Genomic DNA, 21,349 nt, shown 5'->3' with positions numbered 1-21,349 from the left:
CGTGGCCGTGGGCCGCCGATGCGAGGAGCCAGCCACGCGGGGGTGGGGGGGGGCTCCCCTCGCGCTCGCTGCTTTTTTGCTGGAGGAGCCGGCTGCTTGTTCCTCAGCTGTCGCCGCAAGGAGCCAGTCGCAGGGGGGCCTCGGCCAGCCGGTGGGGGAGAGCGGCGAGCCACGGGGCAGGTGTGGGGAGGCGCAAGCGGCGGCGGTGGAGGGGATAGGCCGGCCTCGGAGCGGGTCCGCGAAGGTTCCGAGTGCCCGTGTGCGTGGAATAACGGGCGACAGACCCGGCCCAAGCCGCATCGGACGGTCGAGGCAGCGAGTTAGGTGGATCGGACGGTTAACGGGTTACAGGTGACGTGGACCCGCTCCACGGCCCGGGAATCGCAGCGTTTTCGTAAGTTAGAGATATATACTTAAGTGAAAAAGAAGAAGAGGCGAGAATGAAGCAACTAATTTACAAGGCCCAGCCCAGGAGAGGCGAGAATGGAGCAAGATCATCGGTCATCACAAAAACGAATTAATTCCAAAGCTAGCTAGCTAGCTAATATCTACAGTATCTGAGAATAATCTACATCAGCAGCTATCTAATCTACTCCGATCCATCTACGATTGTAGGCCTCAGCTTCTCAAGAACTGGAATGCCGCGTTGTCAAGGAGTTCTTGCGGCGGACTCACATTCTGGAACTCCTTGGCGTCCATTGAGCTCGCGATCTCCTCCAGCGATAGAGGCATGCTGTTTGGGCCACCAAATAATAAATATATATAAAAAAGAAGAGGATAATATATATATATATATATATATATATATATATATATATATAATATAATGTACCTACCTTATTTCCTCATCGAGTAAAAACGTATTGTCTGAATTGCCCCCCTCGTTCACCAGTTTTTTCATCTCGTCAAGCACCTACAATCAACCAACAAGTCCATTCCATCCATTTAATCTACCACCGCCACCTTACATGCATGAATCCTCCAACACGTTTTCTGCTAACATATATTAATTACCTCTTCAGATACACTCTCGGTATTATACTTGTCATCCCAGTACTGCGTGCATATTTTGTAAATCTGTTGAACGCTCAACACCTGCATCATCACAGTGCAAATAAGCATACCGTCTCCCTAACATGTGTGGTTGTGGGGGTGGGCAGCTTACTGGGCACAGATCGTTGATGATTTCATCATATGAGATCCTGAACTTTTTGAAAATGACCTGCCAACCAACGCATAAGCTCCATTTCACTTAACAATGCTACATCAGTACTACAAATAAAAGATGTGTGCTCAAGTTACACATACCAAGAAGCCAACAGCTTGGCATATGTGCTTAAGTTCATCCCATGCAGATCCTGCATACTGTTCGTGCTTGAGAGTTAGTAAAAAGAAACACTATCTCTGCCTTTACTATGAAACGCCAAAGAACATTAAAACCTAACAAATACTGCAAGAAAATAAATCCGCACTTAGATAAACCATGTGCCCCCTTCCAAAAGCTCAAACAGAAACTTAACCAAAACTTGGCTATGTTTTAGTTTAAAGAAGAGATGCAATGGTGAATCGAGAGGCATGCAAGATGGTTGTCTAGCATCATCTTCCAATTGAAGGGTTTGATGTTATTTGGGGTAGCATAGCTTTTTCTGGTACAAATAAACGTTCTAAACTGTTTAGGTTGGCTTGCAAGCATTTCATGAAAGTACATGACAGAAAGGAAAAGACTGTCCAGGGGACTATTTGCTCCACCTTTAGAAATTTCAAGGCACATAAGACTTGAGGGGGTTAAGTAGACATGTTCTCAAAGTTCAGGAGGATACAATCCCCCCCCCCCCCCCCCCTACTTACCTCTGGCTTGGCCTGTGCGCACCATGACTCAAGTTCATCCAGTCCTTGTTTCACATATTCCCCATTGCTAAAAGAACAGCACTCACGCCGCACAAGAAGACTAGAACATAGTTACAGGAGAAGAAAACATTAGCCTTATGAAAAAACTATGTCAGGCTGAATCATAGACTCAAAATCTCTACCTATTTAAAAGATGAGCGTTAATAAATGAGAATATCTGTGTAAAGATCTTCCGAGCAAAAATTGCGGGTACCTATAATTTCAGTATATTGCTCAGAAGTCAGAACACCATGTTACCAAATGCAATGCAAGTACACAGATAACACTTACACAATTTTCTTGCAAAATTTTCAAGAGGTCATTCAAATGGTTGACTATCATCTGCCAATAGCTACCTTGATCTGTAATCAAACCAGCTTTTGCATTTCTTGGTGCCTTTTATCAATAAGGATATAAGAACTGGCATTAGACTAGCAACAACAAATCATGTCCGGAAATAGACCGCAGTTATAGAAGTAACATGCAACTTTAAAAATGACAGCCTAATCAGGAACCAAGAGAACCTTGTAACAGCAAGAAGATATATGCATGACAGAAGGAACATCCTAATTTCTTCGCATATCACTCACAAAGTGTTCAGCACGTCAGTGATAATGGCAAGTTACTGAATGAGTGATAATAGTGAGAATTGGTCAGGTAAGTTAAAATCAGCATAGTATTCTAATCATTTTGGTAACAAATTCTTAGACACTTTTACCAAAATCCGGTCAAACTTTTGATTCTTGTACCATCAATAGCTTTCAAATATGTAATCTGGATACATAAAAATCATGTTGTCTTACTTTTCACAATAATATCCTACGTTTATTGGACACAAAACTATATTCTCCTAGAAAAATACTGGTCAAAGTTGCACCTTAAGCCCATAAAAAGTCAAAAGCATCGATTGTTATTTTACCAAATGTAATACTTGGAATTATAGCTTGGTGAATCTAGATTGTCAGGATGGATTGAGCTTATTTTGAAAATTGTACTAATCCTGCTGGAACAATCAGAAATATGAATTGATATTTAACCTGAGGGTGACTTTCGATAGATGGGGTAACCTGAATGACTAGTGACAGTACTGAAGATATTTCTTTCTTCACATTATCTCGGATCATTCCATATAAGCCTTCCACAAAAGCTGTTAGTTGCTGCTTGAAAAGGAGAGCAGGATACTTGGCCTCAACTTGGCGCACCAGATCCATATCAACAGTAATATTTGAAGCACGGAATACCTGAGGACCGTATAACACCAAAGGAAAAAAAGAATCAAGATAACCTATTGTATCCTATCCAAAATTTTATTAAACTACGGCATTTAGACTCGGAGTCAGAGAATCCTAATTTGTTCTTATTGTAAATTAAGTCATTATATGTACTTTAAAAAGTTGTATGTCTATTTTTTCTTGAAAAAATTAGGTAACCCTCCTCTTCAGAATGCTATTATACTCTAGAACCTTGACAAAAAAGTGAGAGAAACCTGTGGATAAAGATGCACCTTGGATACCATGAAAACTTCAAAAATATAAAAAATTATGGATCGTATGTCCCCAAGTAATATCTTTAAACTAAAAACAGACAGGCCATACAAACAACAATGGACAGATTAGCATAACCCACAAAACCCAAAATATATGCGGTAACAGCCTGTTATATTCAATGTTTTCATGCTCAAGCCCAATGGATCAGAGTCTAAGAAAGGTACTACTACAACTGCTGTCATATGTTCATACTAGAGTAAACAGTACAGATTTAATCTGAAAAACAGTCTCAATGACAGATAGTTCCATGACATACCATCCTTCCAAGGAACGATGTCTGAGTCTGTGGTCTTTTCATTGGAGTTGTTACAGAAGAACCGGGAGGTTTGAGGCTCTTTTGTAGTATAATCAATAAAGATGATGAATTTGACAACCAGTAAGCGAGATCAGCGTTGTTATCTTGTTTCTGAGAAATTCATAAACTCTAGGAATGTAAGTATATTGAGATAAATAGAAGGCAAACAAAGCATTTAGGCTTGGAATACTAGAAAGGAATACCTGCATCGCAGAACCAAAAATCTGAATCAGTCGATCAAAAACATTTGTTTTGTCTGTCTCAAAAACTCTCCAATGAAGAAGGCATTTGTATATGGTTATTGCAGCAACTGGCTTTCCTTCACTGAATCCAACATTTTCAACAACACAATTTATCAGCGTGTCAACACTCTCCTGCAAGGAAGGTTAAATGAAACCATAATTTGATTGTTTTTTCTCTTCTATCAAATGCTTCTTGATATTAAGTATAGGCCAAGTAAATATACATTATTTCTCTCAATGAGGGATCTCCTTCCAAATTCAATAGGAGTGGCGTGAGGTGTCTGGAGAGATTATTATATTAGGTTATAAAATCGAAAAAAAAGGGTTATAAGCACCTATGACATTGATGCTTCACCCACCTGTTCATCAGAATGTACGCTTCCATTACCCAAATTCTGCAGAGTTACAAATACAAAGAAGCATAAGAGTATGTGTAGGCCAAATTTTCATAATATTACTAGATATGACCAGAGAGAGAGAGAGAGAGTACTGATTTCCGATGCATGTTAAGCAAAGGCATATTATCAGGTCTTGCTCTCATAGCCTGCTGGCGGAGAACATTGTTTTCTGCTTCCGTATTAGTCAGCTTTTCTTGAAGGCTAATCATTGCAAAATATACAAGATGTAATGCCTGATAACTTGATAGATAAAATCAGCAATTTCATGTAACATCATAAGAACCTTTGCATTGTGTTCTTCAGTTCATTTATCTTTGACTCTGCATCTGTGGCTTTATTGAGTAATTCTTCCCTAGCTTTCTCTGTTTCTTCAAACTTCTGCTCTGTTTTCTGAAGTTTTTCCTCAAAAGAGGCCACCAACATCTGGAAGTAAAAAGAGAAGCATATCACTAACTCAATTGAGGCTACAGACATTACTGGTACTGCAGCAGATTTCTCTGATACCTTAAGCCGCTCGTTTTCCGAAGTAAGATCATTGACTCGAGCTGTATCAGCAAGGATCTCTGGTACTGCAGCAGCTTTCTCTGATGCTTCTTTGGCAGCTTCATGTTCCCTTTTCAATAGGTCCTTTGTGTCCTTGAGCTGCAATTGCAACTCCTGCAATTGTAATTGGAGCTTCTTATTTTCTTGTGTCTTGGCTTCTTCCATGTCAGCCTGTACGCACCAAAACATGCAAAACAACCCAGTGATGATCAAAATTCATTTTTTTTATTTTATGTAATGTGACCATATGAATGATATTATGATATCCTATTAGCATTAGCAACATTGCAAACACGAGCACCTTCTTGTATTAATAACTTCAAGATATGTTTAATCATTTAATGTACATGACACGTTAGAGAAGCTCATCGAGGCCCATAGGACTGAGGTACCAGGTTACAGAAACTAGGAAGAATGAGTGTATGTAGTTGCTTAAAAAACTCAAATGCAGGGTTTGAGATTGCCATTAGGGCGTTGTGGTCAGGTCCTTCCTTCTACCTCTTTTTTATGTAATAGTCTCTTTTTTGTGTTTTTCTACCATCACCAACTCTGGCCCAAGGTGTGTGATTGGTTATTGTAATTGGCCATTTCTCTCATCTTAATACAAAGATACGCAGCTCTCCTGCGTGTTCGAGAAAAAAAAAAGAGATTGTTATTTCCGTTATTATCATACATAATACTCTTTTTGCAGTGGAGATAGCCCACAGTAAGAGAAAAACATTCTACATAGCCCATATAAATATGATAGGCTCATATGAGAACATAGAACCTTTTTATGCCCACTGAAATGTTTACCTGAGAAATATTTCTCTCGAGGTCAAGTAATAAAAAAAAGGATGCCCTAGACTCCCAGAGATAATGCAGTTGAAATTTTAGTACTCCCTCCGTTCCAAATAGATCATTCGTATCTAGACATAGCGTATATCTAGGTGCATAGCAAAAACTATGTACCTAAAAAACCCAAAACGGCCTATAATTTGGAACGGAGGAATTATTACGGTTTATGCTCCTCCCCTAGGGCATTTTGCACCAAGTAAAAACCAAAGTTATTGTAAATTTAATGATAGAAGATACCCTAATACGTTTCTCCAGCTGTAGTCGCCAAGTAAGCTCCTCGACTTCCTTCTCTAGTTTGCTTTTGGCAGCCTGTAGAGCACCAGTTTCTTTTGCTGCCTGAAAGTAGGTGATCAGAGTGGCCAGGCAAAAAGAGGTCAAGAAGGGGGGCTTTATATTTAAAATAACAATGACTTTGGTAAATCCAATTATATGTTTGTTTGTTTGGCTCATATAACTGAAATGTATACAACTAAGGAAATTTGTATACTTGATCTGAGAAACTTCAGTTGAGGTCCAGGACAATGAATCTAATCATTGGTGCAGCTAGACACCAAGAGAAAATGGGAAAAAGAAGATAAAAGGAAGTTCAATAATGTTTAAACAAAGGGTCTCTTACCATTTTCAGGTTTCGAAGTTCCCTTCTGGCCACTCTTCTTCTCCAACCACACTGAGCCGTGATTGTGGCCTTCATCAGCCTAACATATTGTGAGCGTGCTAAATAACAGCGGCAGTGACTCTGCAAGGAATGAGAGCATAAAAAGGTAAGGCAATGAACAAACATGAATTTATTACTGAATGTACGTGAAAGAATCACTTGATGCTGTAGGTTAAGCTCAGCATCCAGTTCAAAATACAGGTATTCTTTTTCTTCTTAAGATAATGATATTTAGTTCTCCTGTGCGTTTGTGGAAAAAACATGATATAGAGGTATTTGCATTTTAGAGCCAGATGTTGTTTGTGTTGGTGTATATGTGAGCCCATGTATAGAGGCCCATCTAGAGGCCCATGTATAGGATCTATATATCCCACCCTTCTAGGGTTTGGAGGAATACAAGCCATTATTCTCTCCTACATGGTATCATTAGCCTAGATTTTCCTCTCCCTCTCCACCCTCTGCCGCCGCCGCCGCCGGCGAGATGGCCGGCCGCCGGAGCCTCCCCTTCCTCCCCTCTCTTCCCTCCCCTCTCTTTCTCTGCTTCGGGCATCACCGCCGCCTGGATCTCCTCTGCTTCGGCGCGACCCGACGGCTCCTCTGCTTCGGGCGCTGCCGCTGTCGCTAGATCCACCGCGTGGGGCCCCAGACCCTCCGCTACGCCGGCCGCCACCTGGCCCCCCGGCACCCCTGCCACCACCGCCTGGGGCCTGGTCGTGCAGCCGCCGCCGACTCCCGCCCCGCCCCTGCCAGATCCCGCCACCACCGCCGCCGCCGCCGCCGCGGGCGCGCGGGGCGCGGAGGGCGCAGGGGACTCGGGCCCGGCCGCCTGGCCCAACCTCCCTGACCCTGCCGCCGCCCCTACTGCGGGCGCTGGGGGCGTGGCGGGTGCAGGGGCACGGGCCCCCTGGTGCCAGCAATGCAGGCTCCATCCGCCGCCGCCGTCGCAGCGGGCAAACAACCCCTCCCTGACGGCCCCACCGCGTGGTCCGGACTCGGGATGGCGCCCGCGGATGCGCCGCTCGCCGCTGCCGCCCTCCGTGGGCAGCAGGCCGACGCCGCTCTCGCCGCGGCCCTCCTCGCCGCCAAGTCAGAGGCTTCGGCGGCCCAGGAGTGGGTCCGCGTGGCTGCCCTCGCATGGGAGCGCGAGCGCGCCACGGCCGACGCCCTCGCTCTCCGGGTCGCCGAGGCAGAGCGATTCCTCCGCGTCTCTTCCGGCCAGCCCGTCGACCCCGAGCACGGCGCCTCTTCCTCACACCAGACCCCGCCCGCTGGATCTGGAGCCCGGTACGACCCGACCGAACCCATGGTCGCCCAGCTCCACCTCCAGGCCGCCGGCGTCCAGAACATCAGGGCCCTGGTCTCCGTCCTCCTCGACCCCGCGTCCTCCTCCTACGGCTGCTGGCGGGACCAGGTCCTCCTCACCCTCCGCCGCTACGCCCTCGACGATCACGTCCTCGTCGACTCGCCGATCGAGACGCGGGACGTGGCGTGGCTGCGCCTCGACAGCGTTGCCCTGTCCTGGATCTTCGGGACCATCTCCCTAGATCTTCAGGACCTCATCAGGACCCACGGCGGCACCGCGCGCAGGCCTGGGTGGCGCTCGAGGGGCAGTTCCTCGGCAACGCCGAGTACCGCGCCCTCCAGCTCGACGCCACCTTCCGCACCTTCGTGCAGGGGGACCTCTCCGTTGGTGAGTACTGTCGGCGGATGAAGGGCATGGCCGATGCTCTTCACGACCTCGGGGAACCGGTGTCCGATCGGGTCTTGGTGCTCAATGTCCTGCGTGGTCTGAGCAGCACCTATGACCACCTGAAGAGCTGGATCGCCCGCCAGAGGCCCTTCCCCTCCTTCCTGCAGGTCCGCAACGACCTCGCCCTCGAGGAGATCACCAAGGGTCTCGCGCCCGGATCGTCCTCGTCCACCACCACCGCGCTCGTCGCTGCTCCACCGGGTTCCTCCGCGCGCTCCTGCCACCTCTCTCCTTGGTGCTCCCGCCGGGCAGACCGGAGGTTGGGGGGGGGGCATGGACGTCGTCGGCGGGGGGGGGGGGGGGGGGGGGGGACGTGGCGGTGGTGGCACTGGTGGCCCTGCTTCTGGGGGTACCGGTACCGGCGGGGGCCGTCAGGGCGCGCCGACTCCGCCAACTCCGGCTCCGGCTCCCGGTCCTGCCCCTGGAGGTTCGCCCTGGCCATACTTCAGCAACCCATGGTCAGGGCGCATCTCGATGTGGCCGTTCTAGGGTCCGGGAGGGGGAGGCCCCGTCCTCAGCTCTAGCCGGCGGCCATGTTCACCGGTGCTGCTCCTCTCTCCTCGCCGTACTGGACCCCGCCCGCTCAGCCCAGCCAGCAGCCGACTTGGCCTGGGGGGTGGGACCAGGCCGCTCGGGCGCAATCCTTCAGCACCATAGGACTGACGCCGCCGGTCAGCACCGAGTGGATCGCCGACTCGGGTGCCTAGTTCCACACCACTCCTGATGCCGGTATCCTCTCTTCCGTCCGACCCCCACACCCCTCTTGTCCTTCTTCTATCATGGTTGGTGATGGGTCTTGCCTTTCTGTCACCGCCGTGGGTTCTGCTCCTCGTCTTCCTAATGTTCTTGTTGCTCCTCAAATGGTTCACAACTTTCTTTCCATTCGCCAGTTTAGTACTGACAACTCCTGTTCTATCGAATTTGACTCTTCTGGTTTTACTGTGAAGGATTCGGCTTCCCGGCGTCCGCTCCTCCGATGTGACAGCCCGGGGCCCCTTTACACTCTTCGGCTTCCTGCTTCCGCTGCTGTATTTTCGACTTCTTCTTCGTCTACTACTTTTGCCGTGACGCCTTCTTCCACCACCTGGCACCACCGGCTTGGACACCCCGGCCGCGATGTTTTGGCTCAGCTCAGTCATAGTACCGATGTTCCATGTACTAGGGCTCCTACTGAGCACCTCTGTCATGCGTGCCAGTTAGGTCGTCATGTTAGACTTCCGTTTTCTTCTTCTTCGCATGCTGCGCATGCTTTTGATCTTATTCACCGTAAGCTGTGGACATCTCCTGTACTCAGCATGTCTGGCTACAAATATTATCTGGTCATTGTTGATAATTTTTCTCATTACTCTTGGACTATTCCTTTGTGCGCCAAGTCTGAGACCTTCCCCACCCGGTGTCTCCTGCTGCGCCACGCGCGGCCCCGGTGCCTTCTCCTGCACCTGCGCGGTACGCTCAGCCGGTGCAGGTGTACCAGCGTCGCTCGGCGCCGACACCGGCGCCGCAGCGGTACGCTGAGCTGGTGCAGGTGTACCGGCGTCGTTCGGCGTCGATACCGGCGCCGCCTCTTGTTCCGGAGGCTCCTGCGACGCCTACACCGGAGCCGTCGCCGCCGCCGCCGGTTGTCCCCCGCTCCAGTGCTGAGGCGGAGTACCGGGCTGTCGTTAACGGCGTGGCGGAGGCGTCCTGGCTACGACAGCTTTTGGCGGAGCTCCACAGCCCGCTCGCCAAGAGCACGCTCGTCTACTGCGACAACGTCAGCGCCGTGTATCTCTCCACCAACCCCGTCCAGCATCAGCGGACGAAGCATGTGGAGATCGACCTACACTTCGTGCACGACAGAGTCGCCATCGGTGATGTTCGGGTACTCCATATCCCGACTACCTCCTAGTTTGCTGACATCTTCACCAAGGGACTGCCCTCCTCGACCTCCTCGGAGTTTCGCTCCAGCCTCAACGTAGCCGGTGGCTAGTTGTGCCTGTGGGGGGGTATTTGCCCTTTGTACTCTATTTGTACTCTCTTCTTGTCCAGTCTTGAACACCGCTGCGCCGGTAGTTCAGACTGCGGGGGGGTGTTGGCTTTTTTGTTGTCCAGTCTTGAACACCGCTGCGCCGGTAGTTCAGACTGCGGGGGGGGGGTGTTGGTGTATATGTGAGCCCATGTATAGAGGCCCATGTATAGCATCTATATATCTCACCCTTCTAGGGTTTGGAGAAATACAAGCCATTATTCTCTCCTACAATTTGATCCACAGATAACACCTCAAAGAGTTTGTTTCATGACCCTAGCGTTCATCTCCTACTCAATTTCTTCAAACAGAAGTAGTAGCTACTCTCTCCATCCCAAAATACAAGTCATTCTAAGAATTCTATGATAGATTAATAAGGTGGTAAAATGACCATGTTTGCACTTATTTATTACCCATATTTGGCACTAATTGATTCTTGCATGCACATGCACTTTCAAAAGAAGGTAACATGACTTGTTTTCTGGGACAAATTTTGAATCCTAGAATGACTTGTTTTTTTGGGACGGAGGGAGTACATATGGAACAAAAACCGCATCATTGAAGTACCTGAATAATGACTGCAGCTTTTGTTTGCCGCTTAAAGTGGAGTTTGATGCGAGCACCCATACCACGTAGACCCGATTGGATAGTAGTTGATGCAGAACAGACATCTACATAGTTTTTCCTTGCATGGTGCATACGGTAGCAGGTCTGAATTTTCAATGAGGCCGCTTCCCTACGAAGGTTTTCATAACACCTTCTTGCAATTGTTCCTTTCAAAACACAGTATAGAAGTCATTCTCACTGCCGAACGCAGGTCATAAGAAATAAAGAATAGGAGAATGGAACTTCTCATCAAATTCCAAACAAGAATATATACCCCTGCATACTGCCTGGAGTTGTGTAGCACATAGTTGAAGCTGGGTATATTTTTTTCGAGCCAGAAATGACCGAACTTTGCTTTGTATTTTTTTAGCAGAATGTCCCAAGACTTCAGTTCTTAGAGCATCTAACTCTGCCATTTGACCAGCGCGAAGAAATACTTTCGTTTTTCCAATCTGTGCATTTGAAGTAAGAAAGTGAGAGATTTTTATGCGTTACAGAAATTTCTGTAAATAAACAATTTATGGGGGAATGCACCATCATCTGTTGAATGTTCTGTTTTCAGGGTATCGGAATGAATTCATGAAAGGTTCAAGAACTGGAATAAGTTAATTGTATCAGACAATTACTACTTGTTCTAATAATTACCTGATAACCTGTAAGATTGGCTTTGTCAAGAAGCATCTTTGCAGCAGTAACTTCATTATGGCTGCCAAGGAAGAACATAAGATATGCAATACATTGAATAGAAACACTGAATCAGTTAAGTCACAAATTTACCTTCGACCCAGAACTTTAGGTTGCAGAATACCAAATCGATTGACAAATTCATAAAATGTTCTCCTAGTAGGGTATCCCAGACAGCTTATTCTTATTGCCTCTAAAACTCCCTGTAACAAAACAATATCTCTCAACATCATATGGCCAACTCTTGTAAGATTAGGAACTTTCTCTTTAACGAGATTGATATTCCAAAATATTCCTTTTAAAAGTTATTAGTATTGTTTCTTTCTCTTTTATTTTTCTGACTCTCAGGCAAATTTAGTAATTGTTTGATCACAGAATAGATTTCTGACATCTTTCTATAATATACTTGTAGGCTTTATGTTAAATATATTAACAAACTTAAAGAAACTGGTGAATTAGACACCTTTTCCTGCGTCCAAGAAGTAAAGCAAAGTTTTTGGAGGGTGTTAAACAAGTAAAGCAAAAAAATTGGCCTAGGAATAGCATAAAAGTTTGTTACAAAATAAAGAGGTATATCAGTACATTTAATTCACATAATTGTCTAGTTATCTTATAAAAACAAATTGAGACATGAAGAATGACAAGTTGTTTCAACTAGTCCTTTGTCACATGAAGATGCATTTTCAATTAAAAAATAAAATGGTTCACTCTGTTTCCATAAAAATATTGAGCATAGTTCCAACAGTGTCTCTAGACATCTTTTCAATAAAAATATTGCACGTTTGATTAATACAAAGAAAGCACAATTTACCCCACAACGAAGCTGCTGGAGAACATTGCTGTTCTCAAATATTCCTGGCTTGAGAACATTGTTTGGTTTTATGCACCGGATATAGTGGGGTTCTGTTGCACTCAGAGTTTCTAGCAGAGACTGTAGTTGTTGCTGCATTATCATACAAAATTAAGAGTCAATACAGAAAACAGATGGAGTAATGAAAGCATTTATTTTTACCTTGAAACTTGAGCCGATTGAAGTAAACTTTGTGGACTTTGTTGATTCTTCACAGGGTGGAAAAAGACATGAAACAAATGAACATTTTGAGGCATTTAACAAGACTTGATGTTCATTTACAGCATAATCGATGTTTTTATCTAAAAAAAGGTCCGTTTGATAAGTGACCTGCAAAAGAAAGAGATATACATTCTGTTGAAACACTTTAACTGTGTAAATAATCAGTATGAGCGAAGCACCGGCAAAAAGCCAACACAATAAACTGATGATTCTACCGAGTCAAGTACAAAATTGGTGAATATTGTGTTCTATCTTTATAAGAATTGTGGTGTGCGAAAATATGGGTGATATGCGTCAGAATTATGAAGATCAAAGAATGTTTTAAGGCTCCTGGGAAAAGTTGTTGCTGCAACACACGCATATGCAGTTACGCACAAAATGTTGTCCCAGTTGAAGTCCTGTCCATGATCCTTAGTGTTGGAGTATATTGAGCCCATGTGTATAGAGGCCCATCTAGAGGCCCATGTATAGGTTCTATATATACCCACCTATCTAGGGTTGGAGGAATACACTAATTATTCCCGTCATTATGGTATCATTAGCCTAGGGTTAGGGTTTCTCTCCTTCCTCTCTCCCTCCCAACCTCCCAGCCGCAGCCCGCCGCCGCCGGCCATGGCCGGCCGGCCGCCGGCCCCCTCCCTTCCCCTCTCCTCCTTCCCTCCCCTCCCTCCCTCCTCCTCTGCTCCGGGCGCGGGGAATGCTGCGCCGGGCGCGCCTGGTGCCGCCGCCGCCTGGTACCACACCTCCTCTGCTGCAGCCGCGCTACGCGCACAGGAAGGCCCGCGGCCGCCCTACGCCGCGGTCGCGATGGCCGCCGCCGCCGGCACAGGCCCTCCCGGCGCGGGCGTCCCACCTCCTCCTCCTCCAGGCCCAGATCCCGCCCTGCACACCCCTGCCGCCGTCGCCGCCACTGCGGGCGCGGGCGCAGGGGGTGCGGGGGGAGCTGCGGCCGCCGCCTCTACTGCCCAGCGCGCCCTGCTGCCGCGGACGCCGCCGCTGCTGGAGCTGGCACGGGGGGCGCGGGCGCAGGGGGCGCGCAGGGGTCTGCAGGGGGAGCCGCGGCCACCGCCTCTGCAGCCCAACGCGCCCCTGCTGCCGCGGACGCCGCCGCTGCTAGCGCTGGCACGGGGGGCGCGGGCGCAGGGGGCGTGGGGGGTGCTCCCGGCCCCCTGCAGCCCCTGCTGCAGCCGCTGGCCGGTGATGCGATCGCTGCAGGCAAGCAGGCCACCACCGCCGACGCCGCCGCGCTCGATCCTGCATGGTTGGGCCTCGGGATGTCCCCCGCGGATGCGCCGCTCTCCGCCGCCGCCTTCCGTGGGCAGCAGGCCGACGCCGCCCTCGCCGCGGCCCTCCTCGCCGCCAAGTCGGAGGCTTCGGCAGCCCAGGAGCGGGTCCGTGTGGCAGCCCTCACCGGGAGCGCGAGCGCGCCACGGCCGACGCCCTCGCTCTCCGGGTCGCCGAGGCGGAGCGCTACCTCCGCGTCTCCTCCGGCCTGCCCGTCGACCCCGAGCACGGCGCCACTTCCTCTCACCAGGCCCCGCCCGCTGGTTCTGGCCCCTGGTACGACCCGACCGACCCCATGGTCGCCCAGCTCCACCTCCAGGCCGCCGGCGTCCAGAACATCAGGGCCCTGGTCTCCGTCCTCCTCGACCCCGCGTCCTCCTCCTACGGCCGCTGGCGGGACCAGGTCCTCCTCACCCTCCGCCGCTACGCCCTCGACGACCACGTCCTCGTCGACTCGCCGATCGAGGCGCGTGACGTGACGTGGCTGCGCCTCGACAGCGTCGCCTTGTCCTGGATCTTCGGGACCATCTCCCTGGATCTTCAGGACCTCGTCAGGACACACGGCGGCACCGCGCGGCAGGCCTGGGTGGCGCTCGAGGGGCAGTTCCTCGGCAACGCCGAGTACCGCGCCCTCCAGCTCGACGCCACCTTCCGCACCTTCGTGCAGGGGGACCTCTCCGTCGGTGAGTACTGCTGGCGGATGAAGAGCATGGCCAATGCTCTTCACGACCTCGGGGATCCGGTGTCTGATCGGGTCTTGGTGCTCAATGTCCTACGGGGACTGAGCAGCACCTACGACCACCTGAAGGGCTGGATCGCCCGCCAGAGGCTTTTCCCCACCTTCCTGCAGGTCCGGGACGACCTCGCCCTTGAGGAGATCACCAGGGGTCTCGCGCCCGGATCGTCCTCGCCCACCCCCGCCGCGCTCGTTGCTACTCCACCGGCCTCCTCCGCTGCTCCTGCCACCTCACTCCTTGGTGCTGCTCCCGCCGGGCAGACCGGAGGAGGGGGGCGTGGACGTCGTCGGCGACGGGGTGGTGGTGGTGGCACTGGTGGCCCTACTTCTGGTAGCACCGGTACGGGTGGGGGCCGGCGGGGCGCGCCGACACCGGCTCCAGCTCCCGCTCCTGCCCCTGCCGCTGGAGGTACGCGCTGTCCATCCTTCAGCAACCCATGGTCAGGGCGCATCTCGATGTGGCCGTTCCAGGGTCCGGGAGGGCGGCCCCGTCCTCAGCTCCAGCCGGCGGCCATTTTCACTGGCGCTGCTCCACTCTTCGCGCCGTCCTGGACCCCGCTCGCTCAGCCCAGCCAGCAGCCGACCTGGCCTGGGGGGTGGGACCAGGCCGATCTGGCGCAGTCCTTCAGCACCATGGGACTGACGCCGCCGACCAGCACCGAGTGGATCGCCGACTCGGGCGCCTCGTTCCACACCACTCCCGATGCTGGTATCCTCTCTTCTATCCGACCCCCACACCCCTCTTGTCCTTCTTCTATCATGGTTGGTGATGGGTCTTGCCTTCCTGTCACCGCCGTGGGTTCTGCTCCTCGTCTTCCCAATGTTCTTGTTGCTCCTCAAATGGTTCACAACCTTCTTTCTATTCGCCAGTTTACTGCTGACAACTCCTGTTCTATCGAATTTGACTCCTCTGGTCTTACTGTGAAGGATTCGGCTTCCCGGCGTCCGCTCCTCCGATGTGACAGCCCGGGGCCCCTTTACACTCTTCGGCTTCCAGCTTCCGCTGCCTCGCCTTCGGCTTCTTCGTCTTCTGCTTTTGCCGTGACGCCTTCTTCCACCACCTGTCACTGCTGGCTCGGTCACCCCGGCCGCGACGTTTTGGCTCAGCTCCGCCGTAGTATCGATGTTCCATGTACTAGGGCTCCTGCTGAGCATCTCTGTCATGCGTGCCAGTTAGGTCGTCATGTTAGACTTCCGTTTTAGTTTTCTTCTTCGCATGCTGCGCATGCTTTTGATCTCATTCACTGTGACCTGTGGACATCTCCTGTACTCAGCATGTCTGGCTATAGATATTATCTGGTCATTGTTAATGATTTTTCTCATTACTCTTGGACTTTTCCTTTGCGCGCCAAGTCTGAGACCTTACCCACCCTCGTCCACTTCTTTGCCTGGGTGTCCACTCAGTTCGGCCTCACCGTTAAGGCCGTCCAGTGTGACAACGGGTGGGAGTTCGATAACTCCACCTCCCGGTCTTTCTTCCTGTATCGGGGTGTTCAGCTGCGTATGTCTTGTCCGTATACCTCTCCTCAGAACGGCAAGACTGAGCGGATGATTCGCACGACGAACGACGTCGTGCGCACCCTTCTGATCCAGGCTTCTCTCCCCCCGCGCTTCTGGGCTGAGAGCCTTCACACCGCCACCTACCTGCTCAACCGCCTTCCGTCCACTGCTTCTCCTGCTCCCACTCCACACCACGCTCTTTTCGGTACCCCTCCTCGCTACGACGTCGTTCGGGTCTTCGGGTGTGCGTGTTACCCTAACACCTCCACCACCGCTTCTCACAAGCTGGCGCCCCGCTCGACTCGTTGTGTATTCCTCGGGTACTCCCCTGACCACAAGGGGTACCGATGCTTTGACCTCACCTCTCGCCGCGTTCAGATCTCCCGGCACGTCGTCTTCGACGAGTCGGATTTCCCCTACTCCACCTCCTCCACACCTTCTTCTGATCCCGAGCTGGCGTCTCTGTTTCCGACTGACCCGGTGGTTCAGCCACCGTTACCTCCGGTCGTGCCACGCACGGACCCGGTGTCTTCTGCTGCGCCACGCACGGCCCCCGGACCTCCGGTCGTGCTGCGCACGGACCCGGTGTCTTCTGCTGTGCCACGCGCGGCCCCGGAGCCTTCCCCTGCACCTGAGCGGTACGCTCAGCCGGTGTAGGTGTACCGGCGTCGTTCGGCGCCGAACCCGGCGCCGCAGCGGTAAGCTGAGCCGGTGCAGGTGTACTGGCGTCGTTCCGCGTCGACACCGGCGCCACCTCCTGCTCCGGAGGCTCCTGCGACGCAGACACCGGAGCCGTCACCGCCGCCGCCTCCTCCGGCACCCTCTCGAGCAGAGCCGGAGGTGTACCACCCGCCGGTCATTCATCGGGATCTTCGGCATATCCATCCCATGGTGACTCGGCGGATGACGTCCCAGGCCTCGACTCTCTCCGCCACCGAGGGAGAGCCGCGGGTCTCTCCGGTACCCTCCTCTGTCCGCGACGCCTTGGCGGATCCTCACTGGCGTCGCGCGATGGAAGAGGAGTACGCGGCTCTTATTGCCAACCAGACGTGGGACCTCGTGCCACGTCCGTCTGGTTGCAATGTGGTGACTGGAAAGTGGATCTGGACGCATAAGCGTCGGGCTGACGGCACACTGGAGCGCTACAAGGCTCGCTGGGTTCTCCGGGGGTTCACTCAGCGGCCTGGTGTGGACTATGATGAGACTTTCAGCCCGGTCGTGAAGCCCGCTACGGTGCGCACGGTCCTCTCGCTTGCGCTCTCGCGCACTTGGCCTGTGCACCAGCTGGACGTGAAGAATGCATTTCTTCACGGCACCTTGTCAGAGACTGTTTACTGCTCTCAGCCTGCGTGATTTGTGGACTCGAGTCATCCGGATATGGTCTGCCGGCTCAACAAGTCTCTCTATGGACTGAAGCAGGCTCCACGGGCTTGGTACTCTCGGTTCGCCACGTTCTTGCTGACACTGGGGTTCACCGATGCCAAGTCTGACACGTCTCTCTTCATCTACCGCCGTGGAGATGAGACGGCATATCTGCTGCTATATGTCGATGACATTGTGCTCACAGCTTCCAGTCAGCAGTTGCTTCAGAGTGTCATCTCCTCTCTGCAGCAGGAGTTCGCTATGAAGGATCTCGGTCAGCTCCACCACTTCTTGGGAGTCACTGTTGAGCCTCGCCCGTCTGGTCTTCTTCTGCACCAGCGGCAGTACGCCCTCGATATTCTGGAGCGGGCTGGGATGACTGATTGCAAGCACTACTCCACTCCAGTCGACACTCAGGCAAAGCTGTCTGCTGATCTGAGTGATCCGGTGGCTGACCCTACAGCCTACCGGAGTCTGGCCGGCGCCTTGCAGTACCTCACCTTCACCAGGCCGGACCTCACCTACGCTGTTCAGCAGATCTGTCTCCACATGCATGATCCCCAGGAGTCACAACTTGCTGCGCTGAAGCGTCTCCTCCGGTACGTCCGTGGCACTGTGGACCTCGGCCTGGTACTTCACCGCTCGTCCTCTACTGAGCTGGTGGTCTACACCGACGCTGACTGGGCTGGCTGCCCGGACACTCGTCGCTCCACCTCCGGCTACGCCGTCTTCCTGGGCGGCAACCTGGTCTCCTGGTCGTCCAAGCGGCAGCCGGTTGTCTCCCGCTCTAGTGCCGAGGCGGAGTACCGGGCTGTCGCTAACGGCGTGGCGGAGGCGTCCTGGCTACGACAGCTCTTGGCGGAGCTCCACAGCCCGCTCGCCAAGAGTACGCTCGTCTACTGCGACAACGTCAGCGCCGTGTATCTCTCCACCAACCCCGTCCAGCATCAGCGGACGAAGCACGTGGAGATCGACCTCCACTTCGTGCGCGACACAGTCGCCATCGGCGATGTTCGGGTACTCCATGTCCCGACTACCTCCCAGTTTGCTGACATCTTCACGAAGGCCTGCCCTCCTCGACCTTCTCGGAGTTTCGATCCAGCCTCAACGTAGCCAGTGGCTAGTTGTGGCTTAGGGGGGGTATTTGCCCTTTTGTACTCTCATCTTGTACAGTCTTGAATACCGCTGCGTCGGTTGTTCAGACTGCGGGGGGTGTTAGCTTTCTTGTTGTCCAGTCTTGAACACCGCTGCGCCGGTAGTTCAGACTGCGGGGGGTGTTAGAGTATATTGAGCTCATGTGTATAGAAGCCCATCTAGAAGCCCATGTATAGGTTCTATATATACCCACCCATCTAGGGTTGGAGGAATACACTAATTATTCCCGTCATTACTTAGTAGTTCTATCATGCCCCTGGCTGAGTCGTTCATTTCGATACTGATTTAAGAAAGAGCTATTTGTCGATTAGTAGGTCACTTTGAAAACTTTTAAAAATGATAAATCCTTTCAGTGCTCTGGTTTTTTTATCGAACAAGCAGGAGAGCTTAGTCTCAGACTAATCGGAGTGTATTTATCCAAACTAGAACAGCCTTGCTAGCCCCCCCCCCCCCCACCCCCCCTGGGGCTAAAAATCAAAGCCGTTTCTAACTGCATGAAGTCAAACTATGGTCATACAATAAGTTAGGAATATTGCCGCAAGAAATAATCTCATCTCAATAAGTTTATGAGATTTCACAAATGGGTTTTGAATGTAAACAGACCACATAATTACTACAATTAAAATAAAACCCTCCAAACAACCTTAATATTTAAAAGTACATCAAGAACATGTTACCTACATTGCCAGCATAGTGGTGAATAGTGAAGTCGGACCGTGAAAATTTGGGTTTACTGAAGTGAGGGTTGTCTTTAAACTTTTGATATAGCTTCTCAGCAAATGTCTCGTGGGTTGAATTTCGCAACATGCTGTAGCATACGAGTAAGAAACTGTTAGAAAAATACCTGGGATTCTGAGAAAATAAAAGAATACACAGATACATATAAAACTTGTTTGCATATACCATGTCTCATCCAAAAGTGCAATTATGCCCCCCGGTTTCTACATGAAATAAATCAGAAAAATAAATAAGATTCCATAGCATGATCAAATCACATAACGGGCCAAGCTTCATAATAGAATATCTATAGCTATACAGTTTATAAGATTGCAGGAACCAAAAATCAAGTAAGCAGCCGGCCTACAAACATGTCATATGAGAACAAATTGTCTTTGTGATGGTAAATGAACCTGAAACAGGAATGTGGATTGTTGGTGTATAGGTGAGCCCATGTATAGAGGCCCATCTAGAGGCCCATGTATAGGAACTATATATCCCACCCTTCTAGTATTTGGAGGAATACATCTCATTATTTCATACATGGTATCTTTAGCCTAGGTCTCTCTCCTCTCTCTACAGCCGCCAGCAGCAGCCGCCGGCCTCCTCCTCCCTTCCCCTCTCCTCCTTCCCTCCCCTCCCTTCCTCTGCTCCGAGCGCCGCCTGGGCCGCCGCCCCTTCCTCTGCTCCTGCTGCCGCCGCCTGGGGCCGTCGGGGCCCCCTGCCTGCCCCTGCTGCCGCCGCGTGCGCGGGGGACGCGGGGGGCACAGCTGCCGCGGGTGCCCTGGGCCTTGCCGCCAACGCCGCCCTTCCTGAGGTCATCCCCGCGTCGGCCGCACTCACGCCCACGTGGTCTGGACTCGGGATGTCTCCCGCGGATGCTCCGTTCGCCGCCGCCGCCCTCCGTGGGCAGCAGGCCGACGCCACTCTCGCCGCGGCCCTCCTTGCCGCCAAGTCGGAGGCTTCGGCGGCGTAGGAGCGGGTTCGCGTGGCTGCCCTCGCTTGGGAGCGCGAGCGCGCCACGGCCGACTCCCTCGCTCTTCGGGTCGCCGAGGCGGAGCACTACTTCCGTGTCTCGTCCGGCCAACTGCCCGTCGTCCCCGAGCACGGCACCTCTTCCTCCCACCAGGCCCCGCCCGCTGGATCTGGACCCCGGCACGACCCGACCGACCCCATGGTCGCCCAGCTCCACCTCCAGGCCGCCGGCGTCCAGAACATCAGGGCCCTGGTCACCGTCCTCCTCGACCCCACGTCCTCCTACGGACGCTAGCGGGACCAGGGCCTCCTCGCCCTCCGCCGCTACGCCCTCGACGACCACGTCCTCCTCGACACGCCGATCGACACGCGGGACGTGGTGTGGCTGCGCCTCGACAGCGTCGTCATGTCCTGGATCTTTGGGACCATCTCCCTAAATCTTCAGGATATCGTCAAGACCCACTGCGGCACCGCGCGACAGGCCTGGGTGGCGCTTGAGGGGCAGTTCCTCGGCAACGCCGAGTTCCGCGCTCTCCAGCTCGACGCCACCTTCCGCACCTTCGAGCAGGGGGACCTCACCGTTGGTGAGTTCTGCAGGAGGATGAAGGGCATGGCTGATGCTCTTCACGACCTTGGGTTTCCGGTGTCCGATCGGGTCTTGGTGTTCAATGTCCTGCGGGGCCTGAGCAGCAACTATGACCACCTGAAGACATGGATCACCCGCCAGAGGCCCTTCCCCTCCTTCCTGTAGGTCCGGGACGACCTCGTCCTCGAGGAGATCACCAGGGGTCTCGCGCCCGGATCGTCCTCGTCCACCCCCACCGCGCTCGTTGCTGCTCCACCGACTTCCTTCGCCGCTCCTGCCACCTCCCTCCTTGGTGCTGCTCCCGCCGGGCAGATCGGAGGTGGGAGGGCCGTGGACGTCGTTGGCGGGAGGGACGGGTTGGTGGTGGTACTGGTGGCCCTGCTTCTGGGGGCACTGGTACCGGTGGCGGTGCTGGGGGCCGTCGGGGCGCGCCGACTCCGGCTCCCGCTCCCGCTCCTGCCCCTACCCCTGGAGGTACGCCCTGGCCATCCTTCAGCAACCCATAGTCAGGGC

At 52.2% G+C, this 21,349-nt stretch overlaps 1 protein-coding gene across 2 annotated transcripts in view; it reads right to left on the bottom strand.

The window, feature by feature from the left end:
* Window positions 1-432: 432 nt before the first annotated feature.
* LOC120687357 (myosin-6-like) overlaps window positions 433-21,349 on the bottom strand; it is a 28,999-nt gene continuing 8,082 nt past the window's right edge. Inside the window, exons 14-39 of one of the 2 annotated variants that reach the window (XM_039969327.1) lie at window positions 19,462-19,499; window positions 19,240-19,366; window positions 12,462-12,629; window positions 12,261-12,392; window positions 11,543-11,652; window positions 11,411-11,471; window positions 11,040-11,217; window positions 10,727-10,932; window positions 6,366-6,485; window positions 5,987-6,085; window positions 4,874-5,083; window positions 4,653-4,792; window positions 4,462-4,570; window positions 4,331-4,366; window positions 4,196-4,252; window positions 3,933-4,103; window positions 3,691-3,840; window positions 2,925-3,128; window positions 2,179-2,283; window positions 2,031-2,101; window positions 1,849-1,948; window positions 1,309-1,365; window positions 1,166-1,222; window positions 1,015-1,095; window positions 837-913; window positions 433-733 (exon numbers count right to left, since the gene is read on the bottom strand). In XM_039969327.1, the coding sequence (XP_039825261.1) occupies window positions 619-733; window positions 837-913; window positions 1,015-1,095; window positions 1,166-1,222; window positions 1,309-1,365; window positions 1,849-1,948; window positions 2,031-2,101; window positions 2,179-2,283; window positions 2,925-3,128; window positions 3,691-3,840; window positions 3,933-4,103; window positions 4,196-4,252; window positions 4,331-4,366; window positions 4,462-4,570; window positions 4,653-4,792; window positions 4,874-5,083; window positions 5,987-6,085; window positions 6,366-6,485; window positions 10,727-10,932; window positions 11,040-11,217; window positions 11,411-11,471; window positions 11,543-11,652; window positions 12,261-12,392; window positions 12,462-12,629; window positions 19,240-19,366; window positions 19,462-19,499 (2,979 nt within the window). In that variant the 3' untranslated portion in view covers window positions 433-618. The remainder of the gene's footprint in view (window positions 734-836; window positions 914-1,014; window positions 1,096-1,165; window positions 1,223-1,308; window positions 1,366-1,848; window positions 1,949-2,030; window positions 2,102-2,178; window positions 2,284-2,924; window positions 3,129-3,690; window positions 3,841-3,932; window positions 4,104-4,195; window positions 4,253-4,330; window positions 4,367-4,461; window positions 4,571-4,652; window positions 4,793-4,873; window positions 5,084-5,986; window positions 6,086-6,365; window positions 6,486-10,726; window positions 10,933-11,039; window positions 11,218-11,410; window positions 11,472-11,542; window positions 11,653-12,260; window positions 12,393-12,461; window positions 12,630-19,239; window positions 19,367-19,461; window positions 19,500-21,349) is intronic. The other variant, XM_039969328.1, reaches the window with a different exon arrangement.

The sequence above is a fragment of the Panicum virgatum genome, chromosome 9N (assembly GCF_016808335.1).
Source record: "Panicum virgatum strain AP13 chromosome 9N, P.virgatum_v5, whole genome shotgun sequence".
NCBI classification, from domain to species: domain Eukaryota; kingdom Viridiplantae; phylum Streptophyta; class Magnoliopsida; order Poales; family Poaceae; genus Panicum; species Panicum virgatum.
This window is presented reverse-complemented; position numbering and strand designations above follow the sequence as displayed.